The 12,963-nt window shown below is 33.2% G+C and overlaps 1 protein-coding gene across 1 annotated transcript in view; it reads right to left on the minus strand.

The window, feature by feature from the left end:
• The window catches only part of LRP1B (LDL receptor related protein 1B), a 282,197-nt gene extending 271,002 nt beyond the window's left edge, over positions 1-11,195 (minus strand). Inside the window, 3 exon segments of the mRNA XM_032594106.1 lie at positions 3,159-3,281; positions 6,390-6,518; positions 11,139-11,195. Of these exon segments, the coding sequence (XP_032449997.1) occupies positions 3,159-3,281; positions 6,390-6,495 (229 nt within the window). The 5' untranslated portion in view covers positions 6,496-6,518; positions 11,139-11,195.
• Positions 11,196-12,963: the final 1,768 nt, after the last annotated feature.

Here is a 12,963-nt window from a genome sequence, read left to right on the forward strand (position 1 = left end):
GTTCACCTATTATCTGTCTTCTAAAAATTTCCCTCTGAATGAAAAACAAGAATAAAGCTATTACATTTTTTTCAAGACTAAGCTTGATTAGGTATAGCACCAGAACATATGGATGAAGTGATTATTCTCAGAAGCTGTAATGCTATGTTTGTGTTTGGGAAGCAGTGTTGAAACTGTAAAGACATTGCTAAAATGAAAGAAAAGTAAATTTATAAAGCAATAAAAACAAAACTATTGTAATTATCCTATATATTGATACTTAGAGGTATTAAAAAGCTTTATTCAAATCACAGTATCAACCCATCAATTTTTAATGTTCATATCTATGCCTGTTTGTAAGTAAAACTCATTTGATTTTGAATATTATGAGTATTAGATAGAATTTCTCCTAAGTTTGTTAACAATAAAACTATCATTTCCATTAAGAAACTTTCTGGTAAATCTGGCAAATATTCTACTTTTGAAAAGAGGGAATAAGATCTGTATGTTTATTAACAAATAGACAAAATTTCAATAGAAAAATAATTCAACAATGATTATATAATTGAGATGTTTGTCACATAGAATGGCAAAATTAGAGAGTTCTAAAATACTCCAGTTTCCCTGGTCTTTCTTCCCTCCCGTTCCTCACTAGTTCATTCTCCTCAGTCAATAGTTCAATATGTACATTACATTCAAGTCTCTCCCAGCCCAGTAACAATAAAAATCCATCCACATAACTCTTAACTATACCTTACTCTTCTTTCCTACTACCCTAGCCAGCGTTTCCTCACTTATCTCCAGCTCTTCCTCAATTCATTAATATCCATTTCCACATCTGCCTTCTGAAATTCCTCTTTGAGCTAACAAATACCAAGTGACAAGTGAATTCAAAGGTGTCTCAGACTCTATCTATTTCACTTTCCTTCAGCATTTGATGTTGAGCACACTACCCTGTAAATAATTTCCTAATTTAATATTTATAATCCACTCTCCTGGACATCTTTCTAACTTCACGTTTGCTGTTCCCTTTTATCCTTCTTTCTGTATGAAGTCAACTCCTGTTCCATCCTAAAATATTGCAGGTGAAGCCCTAACTTCAATCTTCAACATGTTGCTTTCCCCTTTTCCTTTCTGCAGTGCTGGGTGTTCTCATTCTTGGCTACATTTTGAATATCATCTTTATGCCAATGACCACCAAATTAATCTTATTTTCCTGGTTATCCTTTGGTTTCTGGAACTAAATTTTCAAACACTCACTGTACAGCTCCATGTGATTGTCTGATTAACACTTCATATTCAAAGTATCCAAAATTAATTCTTTTTTACATTTCTCTTCTGCATCTGCAAAACTTGGCCCTTAATCTCTTGTGTTCCAAAGTTCATTAATAGTAACACACCATCCACCAAGTCATCCGAGCTAGAAATTCTCCTTTCTCCTCCATATCTGACCGTAGATGAATTCTGACTCATTCTGTTCTCCTCATTCCACCATTTCTTCCCTGGCTTATCATCACATCATTAATCATCAGAAATATTGCAATAATTTTCTAGTTAGCTTACTTTCTCCCTAATGTCTCCCCTCTCCCAGGGTAATATTTCATCCACTCTGCTGAAAAAGATGGTCCTGAAACATATTTTGACTGTGGCATTTCCCTATTTCAAATGTGTGTTGCCAACTAGGAGCCAAATAATTAAAAACAAATTCCTTAACAAATATTCCAGACTTTTTAGAATCCAGCTTCAACTTTCTAACTTACCTCAGAAAAGACTAATTGCTATTCTTCAACCATGTCAATTTACAGTCATTTGTAAACATACAAAGAACTTTCTATGTGTGCAGAACTATTCTTAGCACTTTACAAATATCAACTTAATTCTCTTAACATCCTTTATATATGTATAGATATATATAGATATAGATATAGATATATTATACATTATATATATTTAAAATAGATGAAGAATTTGGGTACAAAAAGGTGAAATAACTTTTCAAAGATCACACAGATAGTAAGGGGCAGGGCCAGGATCTGGACCCAGGCTGTCTGCCTCTAAGGTCCAAGCTTTTAACCACTGTGTATGTTCTCTACCATCCAAATATGACTTTCTCTAACAATCCTTGCTTCTTTATTCTTTAGTGACTCAAAAACTATTCTCTCAGCTTTGCTCCCATGTATTGTGATTCTTATTGCCATCTGACAATGTGTGCTATTTTTCTATATTGTATTTCTGATCTTCCTGTTTGTCTGCAATTTCTTCTATCTCTGTCTCATTCATCTCCATATCAACTGAGTAAGTGTCTAACAGAGGGAAGGTATTCAATCAGAATTAATTGTACTTCTGATTAACACCTTGAGTTATGATGTATCTTTTAAAACATCACATTGAATCCATGACTTAATGGTGAAATGATCATAAAAACTGGTATCCAATGATTTCTATCAGAGACTGCTATCAAAAACCAAGGCTATAGACACAACACAGGAAGAACAAAAGAGGGCACTAAATCTACTGCCTTTCATCATTATATGTGGATTTTAATGCTTTTCATTTTACATTTACTCATGTATGTATTTAAGTTTTTTTTTTCTTCTTACAAAAATACTAGGTTCATGTAAGAATTCAATTTCAACTAGGAATTTTTAATGATTTTCACTACAAAAGTTATATTTGTATTTGTGTGTATATTGTATATGTACTGGTCCTATAAATATATATGCAATAAGATAAATTTTATCATTATATTATTCAATTTTAACAAATAAGTGTACATGTAAAAGGATAAGGTGAAAGGAAAATATTACGTATCCAATTTCTCTGATAGTTGTGAATTCTTTTTTTTCTCACTCAAGTATTTCATTTGGCTGTAAGACTGACCTAGCTAGCCATATATTGTCTTTAAAGTTTAAAGCACTTTAAACCAAAAACATTTTCATAAACATTTCCCTGTGGCTCCTAATAAGAATATGCTACACGTAGGCATGATCTCCAAGTCAATGTCTAATTAAGCTAGAGCTTAAAGAAGTTATTGTGGCGCATCTATATATTACTGAGTTTACATGTCCTTAGTGCCTAAAGAAATGTGTTGTTCTTGTATTTACGTATTTCTTAAGATATCTTAAAAGATTCTTACTCAGCCTGACAACATCTTCTATGAAAAGTTTGGGTATACTTACCGCACTGCAGTGACTCATCGGAGCCATCTCCACAGTCATCATCATGGTCACAAACAAACTGCTTGGGGATGCACACTTTATTATGACACATGAAAGCATTTTCATCACATGTATTATTGGGAGCTAATAAAGATACCACAAAAAATAAAGTTAGATGAGTACCTATTTCATCTTCCCCCACCTTAGGACTTTGGGGAATGTATGCTATTATACTCAATAATTCATAGTTATTTACAAAAAAAGAAAAGTTTGCTCAATATTCCATTCATAATAAATATATGGACATACATATAAATTCATAATATATATTAACATGCATATATTTATATATGAAATATATGAACACTGATTCAAAGTTTTAGTATTAATACATTCACCAATTCCACAGTGACCCTGAAATTTCAGGCCATTTAGCAATTTGTAAGTTTGCTAAAGGATGAATTCAAAAGTTCATAAGTGATAAAAAAAATCATTCAACTGTAATAATGTGGCTGGGTTTTTTCTCTCCTTATGCCTGCAGGATTGCTAGTAAAGTGATAAAAACCTTGCTTCTTTGTGAAAAATGAACCTGAAAAGACTACCGAGTGCTAATGCTCATGATGGAAGTGAAAAGAAAACATCAAAATAGCTAAGAAAACTATTGTTTCAAAGATGAAAATAAAACTTGGGTGACTTTGGGATATTGAAATAGGTTAAGATCTATGGTCTGATAAGCCCAATAAGTAAGTACCACATCAAATTAAGAATACTGATCCATGAAATGGAATACTGATTCTTTCGGAACCCTGATTCATGAAAACAATGCTCTAACAAGGGTCCTAACCAATGGGGAAAATAGTTGACCAAAATGTCCAATAACCTTCAGCAAAAGTTCAAAAACTGTTAAGTTTTGCAGAGTAAATAAACTTTAATACTACATGCATGGAATCATAGTGGTTTGAAGAGATCATTTAAATATTTTCAATTACTTTGTCTAATATTTAAAAGATTAATGTATGTTAGGACTCAAGGTTGTTTGAGATATTTTGAATATAAAAAATCTGCTATAGAATAGATGCTAACTAAGCTTATTATAGTAATTACTGTAAAATATCACATAGACCAAACCATTATGTTGTTTACCTAAAACTCATATAATGTTATATGTCAATTATATCTCACTTTTAAGTAAAATAAAAAAAGAATCTGATATATGTCACTATAGTATACTAGAAAGAGAAAGGTTTTGCAAAAAGTCACTCTGCTACTTATGATTTATATCTTAAGGAAGGTTTTTACTTTCTTGTTTTATCTGTTTCTTTATTCACTTAACGGGAATGATAAGATCTGTCTGATAAACTTCTTGCAAGAACCAGATAAGGTATATGAAGCAGATCAGCTTATTTTAGGTACTCAGTAAATTCCCAGGTGCTATTTAAATTCCCATCTATTTAACAACTATTTTTGGCAGATTCCCAAAAACATTTCACTGAGATACTGTGGGAATTCAATAATGTAAATAAAACAACTTAACAATATAATTGACATATAATGGGCACTTGAAAAAATTTACATGCCTTCTAACTCCCCCCACCACATCCATGTCTTAATAGGTACTTCTCTCTACCTAGAATAACTCTCTTTTTTCTCTTTGTCCTTCATTACAAAGATAATGTTATTTCTTTTCCTTGAAATCCTTCTATGACACTTTTACCCTTTGTTATATAATATTTCTTTGTGATGACCTAGTATCTTCTATATTTAATTTGATATTTAAAGTATTATAATTATTCTTTTACCCATATTCAAAAAAGGAAATCTCTGCTTTCAAGTCTGTAATGACTACAATAGAGATATGAGTAAGTAAAACAAAAAGGATTCCTTGGATTTAATCAAGTGTAACTTACTTCCAACAAATTTGTTTTCAAAAAAGATATGGAAGCCATGTAGAAGTAGTATTAAAACTTCCCATTATAATCATAGTAAAATTCAGTTACTAATAACTCCGCTAACTTTGAACTCTGTGACAGTTATATAACTCAAGTGAATTATGCCAATTCTAATACATGAATTATTCTTTAAAACACCAAGCAACAGAGGCTTATTTGGCATTAACGCTTTCAGGTCACTTGAGTACAATTTGTTGTACTTTAGCATAATTTACTTAACAGCACCCATGTGGTCCAAAAGTGTTAATATGTCTCCCAGAGTGTTAACTTACTACAATAGCAATAGTATACTGGGGCCATCTGGATCACTGAATTGATGCATAATCCTTTGTTATGTAGCCCTCAGTGGCCCCATTGACCTTTACAGACACACATACCGGTTTCAAGATCAAAGTGAACTATTCTATAATAGCATGAGTTTTGAACACATAGGCCTGCCTCATAGTTTTCTTTTTCTTTCTCCACTTTAACTACCCCGTCCACCCATATATACATACCCACACAGACACACACCTATATTATGGCTTCAAATACAGTTTTAAAGACCTGAAGACAGGTCATTGGAGAAATGATTGGCAGAATTCATTTTAATGGCCAGAATTCACAGCACTGTTTCTGACAACTTGCTCAGCTCAATGGATCCCCTATGTGACCTTGGGACAGTTTTCAAAAATTCAGGCCCCTCATTCTCTTGATCATGCAAAAGATTTTATCTAAATTTTTACTACTGAGTAATTCCGTGAACATTTCCTGAGGTGACCAAGAGTCAGAAACTTAGTAAATTGTTTGACCTCCAAAGGTGTTCCCCTGATCCCCCAGCTTCATTCAGCTATATCCATACTATTTTTACCTGACCTAAGGGTTAATACCCTCTCCGCAGGACTAATAGGTGTTTACTGACCTTCTGATCAGTAGTTATTTGGGATCACATCAGTCATTTATAGAGTGTCTGTAATAGGCAATCTAAAACACTTTGTGGGGGTGGGGTTCTAAAAAGAAAATAACAAATCTACTATAGTCACACAACATCAGATAGCTACATAATCTCAGAAGAGAAGAGATGGGTCTGTGTTCATCAGAATGGTTTTTAAATGGGTAATCCCAATGTGCATGTTTGAAAATCTCTGGACAGTAGCTGGTTAGAGGGGTTGCTGAACTACTCTGATGACAACATCCCACCTGATTAATTCTGATACTATGTATGAGTCCAGGGAGTGGGAAAGTGAGAGAAAATGTGAGATGATAAATACTACAAAAGCAAGAGTCTGAGGGTGCTGCGGCAGCTTTCCTTCACATGTCTTACCACAGCCTGCTGTGGAGAGCTCATCACTTCCATTTGGACAGTCCCTTTCACCATCACAAAGCCAGTGCCGTGGCACACAGGCATGGGAGCCCTGACAGCTGAACATGTCAGTTGCACAGGTGGCAGTGCCTGAAACCCAAGGAAAGAATGCCATTAAGATCACTGCATGTCTGCTGGGGAAGTCTAACATTTATATTTCCCTTAGAAAGAAAGGACACAGAAGAATGTTGCTAACAAGGAAGAGATTGTAGCTATTTGGAATCATTAGACAGCATCCTTCTCCTACAGATGTTTACACATTTTCCTCCCAGAATGCATTTCTTCCTAATTGCAAGTGTTAGATTTCTTAAGGCTACATGGCAGAAAACAATAAAGATCTTTTCTGCTTGTAAGACGTAGCAAAGCATAGATATGTCATAGACTTGTGAATAAACTTTGATAACATTTATAAAAGACAGACCCTATAAGGATAATAATAATAATACTAGTAATAGTTATAATAACAATGTAATGATAATGAAATTTTTATTGCTTAATATATGCTAGGCACATAATATATTCACTCATTTAATTTTTGCAGTAATCCCAACCAGTAGACTATTATGAGCCTTATTTCACTGAAAGAAAACTGAGCCTCAGAGAAGTTGAAAGTCCCACAGCTTGAGCTAGGAGTCCAAAACTCTTCTGATTGCTAAGCACCTTTTCTTAACCACTAATGCTATGACTGTTACTCCCCACCTTGTGTTGGCTGAAAAGAATAAATGTATGCGTGTTCCTTTTTTTCATACACACTTAATAAATAGAATTTACCTTTGCTCTGTCAATTCAATGTCCCTTTAGATGTATGATGTTTTTCAGATGTATACAGAAAGAAAAAAAAATGCTTGCTGACTTTCACTATAAATTCAAAGTGTCATTGGTGGTTTCTTTGTTTCTCCTTATGTGGGTATAGGGTAAACATATGAAACAGAACATGATTATTTCTCATGATATTTTCCTAGCTCCTGCTTTTATTTATATAACATGTTTGTTGAATGAATCAGTTACATGACCCTCAAATCATGTTCTAACTTTTCTTTAACTTCATTTTCCTGAGAGCAAAAGCTGCCCATAGAAAGGTACTAGAAAGAAAGAAAGAAAGAAAGAAAAAAAGAAAGAAAGAAAAGGAAGAAAACACATTGTTAGAACTATTAAAAAAAAAAAAAGCTATTATACCCAGGAATAAAATACAATACGACTGAATGGAGTGAAGAGAGATATTTGTTTCCAAACATTTAAAGCAGTGACCAACATGCTTTCATTATATAATTATCATCTTTCTTTTCAGCTGTAGAGTTGCTAGGAGCAGAAAATGCTTTTCAAGGCAATGTTTTCAATAGGGCAGGGCAACGGGGTGCCCATATAAAACCCCTTGAGGATTTTCTCCTTCATAAACATGACTGTCCTTCACATATAGTTTAGCTTAGAAGACAGGATGGCAAGTGAATGTAGAAAAGTCCTCCAGGTAATTCACATGTGCTCATTTGATTGGGGATCAGTGCTAATAGAATGAGGTTTAATATGATATCTATTCCTGGAAGAAATCATAAAAAATCTATTAAATAAATGTTGCTTTCATTTAAAAATGAATTTACCTGCTAACTATTATGTCTTTAGTACCTTCTATAATAAAATTATCTTCCTCCAGAATTTATTTTTATACTATTCCTCATAATGATCTATCTTTTCAAACTTGCCATTAGAATATAAAGTGTCACTTTTACTATTATACTCTCAATTAGTGCTTTAATTCCCATAATATTTTTGTTATTTAGCTTGAGTTTAAAAAAAAAAAGGCATTCTCCCTAGTAAGGAAGTTTTGGTGCATGTGAAACTCCTTGTCTACTTTCTGATTATCACCCAATTTATTCTCAAGGTAGGCATAATAGATATAAACATCAATTTGGCTATTGAGAAATCTAATTCGCTATGACCTTGGAGAAGACTAGTGTTTGAGCTTCACTATTTGTAAAATGAGGGAAATGACTAGATAATTACTAAGACACCTCAAGCTATAAAATGGCATAAAGCTCTTTGCAGCTAATTTCCTGACTCCCTTGATAGTATTCAATAGATTCTGTGTTAAGAGCATGCCAAAACATCATAGTCAATTGGAAAGAAAATGGGCCAAAGAAAAAACTCATGGCATCATTCCATAGTTACTCCTGCCATCTGGAGACACATTGCCTTCCTCAGGGAAATGAATTCCAGGAAAGGAAGACAAGCTGAAAGATTTCCACCAGATCCATCTTGGGTACCTGCTCAGATATTATATTTGATTGGTAAGAGTTACTATCCCATTTAGGAAATCCTCCAGAAATCTGAATTCTGGTCCTAGCTCTGTCATTACTGATTCTCTGAGTGACCTAAAGCAATTTATTAACTAAATGGGATACTCAGATTCCAAGTCAGAACCATTATTGAGTTTATTAAGAAAGGTTGTGCTTACAGCCCATATTAGAATATTTAAAGATGAAGATTAAGAATCTACATTTTTGGGGCACCTGGGTGGCTCAGTTCGTGATCTCACAGTTTGTGAGTTCGAGCCCTGCGTTGGGCTCTGTGCTGACAGCTCAGAGCCTGGAGCCTGCTTCAGATTCTGTGTCTCTCTCTCTCTACCCCTCCTCTGCTCACGCTCTGTGTCTCTCTGTCTCTCAATAATAAATAAATGTTAAAAAAATTAAAAAAAATAATCTACATTTTTAACAAACTTCTAAGAAGAGTATTTTGTGCACTTAAGGTTGTGAACTACTGAGATAAATTATTTATAAAGTTTCTTTCCAAACCTAGTATATTAGATTCAGTTCATTCAATGATACTTGGTCTAAAGATTTTGTATGTGTCACCAGTTAGCAGTTAGCATATAAAATACAACCTGTAAGTAAATTAAACAGACAGGTTTTGACAACAGGTAAACATGTCCATTACCATTTTAATTATTTAAAAAGTTATCAGCACATTGATAGATGTAGATTGGCAATAATACTCTGGAAAAGAACATTTATATTGTATACATTGATTCATGATAGATGATCACAATAGTTACATAAGGGATATTTTTTGTACCCTCTTAATAGGTAGCAAAAATGCAGATGTGGGATAATTCAGCTCTGTATGATTGCATAAGCTTTATACCTTCTATTTTGCTGTGTCCACTCAGAAAAGACAGAGGTATCAATTGAGCACTTTGGTGTAGGGTGAAACAAAAGGTCAAATCCAAGATGATTTTAGTGACTGGCAACATGTTCACCTCATTATAAGTAGGTGATTCTTTTGTTAAAATTAAAACAAAATTAATAGCAAAGAGGAAAAAGTAGTTAAAAGCCACTGGTGAAACATCTAATTGATTACTGATTTCTTTTTCCTTTCAGAGCTTTTCTATAGTGATCCTTCTGTATTTATCTGCCGCATAACTGTTTCAGCTATGTAAACAAAAGACAGATTTGGGGTGGCTTAAATACAAGAAAATAAATTGCCTACTGTCAGGGGACATCTCTAATTTTATATTGTTTACAAACAACTTGAATAGTATAAAATCCTATCAACCTTTCTCAATGGAAGGGACCTAAAAGGCCACAACTACTGAAATTTAAAAATGGTGTTAAGTACACCTAACTCTGTACATGCACCTTATTCTATGACTCAGGTCCTTTTCTCTCTAAAATAAGGATGATAAAAGCTATGAAATAGGGCTAATACAATGAGTAAAGATTTTATGCCTATAAATACAAACATGCAAATAGAAACAGATCAGAAAGATAAACACAAAGACACATAAATAAATAGTAGAATGCCTGTCCATTTGTAATAAATTTATACAGACTAGATCACTTCCTTCTTTTTCCCCTTAAAAAATTAAGCTAGGGGCGCCTGGGTGGCGCAGTCGGTTAAGCGTCCGTCTTCAGCCAGGTCACGATCTCGCGGTCCGTGAGTTTGAGCCCCGCGTCAGGCTCTGGGCTGATGGCTCAGAGCCTGGAGCCTGTTTCCGATTCTGTGTCTCCCTCTCTCTCTGCCCCTCCCCCGTTCATGCTCTGTCTCTCTCTGACCCAAAAATAAATAAACGTTGAAAAAAAAATTAAGCTAATAATCCCATTTAAGTTATTTGTTAAATGTTTGTGATTATTTGAAAGCAATTACACTGGCTATGTAGTTGATACATAGTGGGACATTCTATCTCTAATCCTAGAAAGCTGTTTATTGAAGTACACTTAAAAATATATAAATATCCCCCTTCTTTACTATCTATTTAAAACAATCCACTAATAACAATCACTATAATACATATATACAAACATAAATAGTGTGGGTAGCTTGTGACAGTGCAAATCAGTATATTTTTGAGGGCCACTTAGCAATACATATCATGAGCCATGAAAAATGTTTGATTATTTGATCCAAGTATTCTCAGTCTTTGAGATCTATTCCAAAGAAGTAATTGAATACTAAAAAAATAAAATAAAATTTGCAAATGTATTCATTGTGAATATTCAGGAAAAATCCTAAAAACTGAATAACTGTGTATGTAAAAATAGTAGAACGACAGGTTGTCATTAAAATAATAAAACCAGCTACATGGAAATGTATATGTAAATTTAAATTAAATTTAACAGAGTAGAAAACAGAGTTTCATGTTTTTGATTGCTCTAAAATTGTAGTGCACATATATCATATGCCTAAGAATTGAATGAGAACACAAAAGAAACAACTCACCGCAAATGCTATCACTTTCATCTAATCCATCTCCACAATCGTCCTCTCCATCACAAATCCAGTGTTTAGATATACATTTTTGTGCAGAACAAGCAAATTGGTTCCAAGAACAAGAAGAATCTAGACAATAAACAAAAATGTTTGCTTTAGATGCAAAAGAAAAAAAAATCATGTGAGACCATCTTAGGACAGATCTGACAGTGAGAAAGTCCTTCCTTTAGATTTCGCTAAAATCAATTGTCTTATAATAAAACAAGCCAAATTTCTCTTCTCTACTACAGCTCTATAAAATTTTGACAACAGCCTGCTTATTCCCGCTGTGTGTTCAGGTTATGCAACATTTTTCCTCCCACAGAATTTTCACAGAATTATGCTGGCCACTCTCCCCTAAATATATATTCCAGGGTGTCATTAAAAAATTCAACATCTGGTACAAGATATAAAACAAATATTCCAAGTGTGGTCTAGTCATCCGTCCTAATTTTTAATTGATTTTTGAACAACTAGAGAAAAAAATGCTTCTAAGGCAAGATTACAATATGCTATATTCACCAGCATATATGTTTGTTTATAATGATGAGGTGACTAAGGGGCTTTTAGCTCAAAGACAAGCCACCAGTTTTACACCCCTACCTACTAAACCTTAAGTGTTTTTACTTTTCTCTCTTAGGGACCCTTAAGGCTGACTAATAACATCCAAATTCATTGGCATGGTGGCTTGTATTTTACTACCAAATTATGCATTTATAATAGTGTACTCCATTTATTTCCAAAGTCAGGTTTGTGATTTTTCTCCTTCACCCTTGGCCTATTCCTCCACTCAGCCTATTTATTACCAGGCAAAATCCAAAATAAAACCCTTCCAAATTCAAGTGTTCCAAATGTAAATGAGAATAAAAATAGACATTTGATTTTGATCCTATAAATTATTTAATAACCTTGCATCTTTATTTAAAATATTCACTTAGAAGACCTGTTGAAAAGAGTTTAGAAAAACTGAAGCCTGGAAAAAATGAAACTAAAGAAAGTACAACCGTATAATTGCTTCCTGTCCAGAAACTATGAATCTACATAAACTATTTGTAAAGTTCTCTGTTAATCCTGTTCAGAATCTGGCTCTAATGTAAAGATATATAGCATCTTAATCAAACAAAATGCACCTTCATATTTCATGATGACATTTACTTTTAGAGGAGTTTGACATTTCATAGAAGATCCATTTTTAATCTTTTCCTCTACTTTGTCTATTCACCACAGTGTACGTTATTTGTGTTAAATGAAAATAATGAATATATGCTTTGTTTCCCTGTAGGAAATTTCTTTGGCCTAGAAATTACAAAATCCATAAATTCTATAAAATAAATTTTCAAAGTGCTGTCTTGCCTTGCCAAGTAAAATGAAATGTACACATGAGAAATTAGGAGGTTAGATGCTGAGAGATGAGAATTTGAGGAAATACAAATTTAAGTAAACTATTTAAAACAATACATGTAATTAATAGAAACATTTAGAATAACAAAGTTAATAGGTAGGCAGAGTATAATGAGTAGTGTGAACTAAAACCTTATTTTTTATAGCAGAAAGTAAATATATTAGCATTTCAAGTTAATAAGTCAGAAAATAAAGGTGTACCATTTAGATTGATAAAGATAACCATTAATGTTAGAATAAAAGGCTGGGACAGGAGACTGTTATTCTTTATTATAAGTTCTGTTCTATTTTAATTTTGATCATTTTGTATTATTTAATAAAAATGAAAATTGTTAAAATCAATTAGCAACATTTTTTATAAAATTCCTATGTAAAAAAGAGAACATCAGCATAT

Source organism: Lynx canadensis, chromosome C1, assembly GCF_007474595.2.
Source record: "Lynx canadensis isolate LIC74 chromosome C1, mLynCan4.pri.v2, whole genome shotgun sequence".
NCBI lineage: Eukaryota > Metazoa > Chordata > Mammalia > Carnivora > Felidae > Lynx > Lynx canadensis.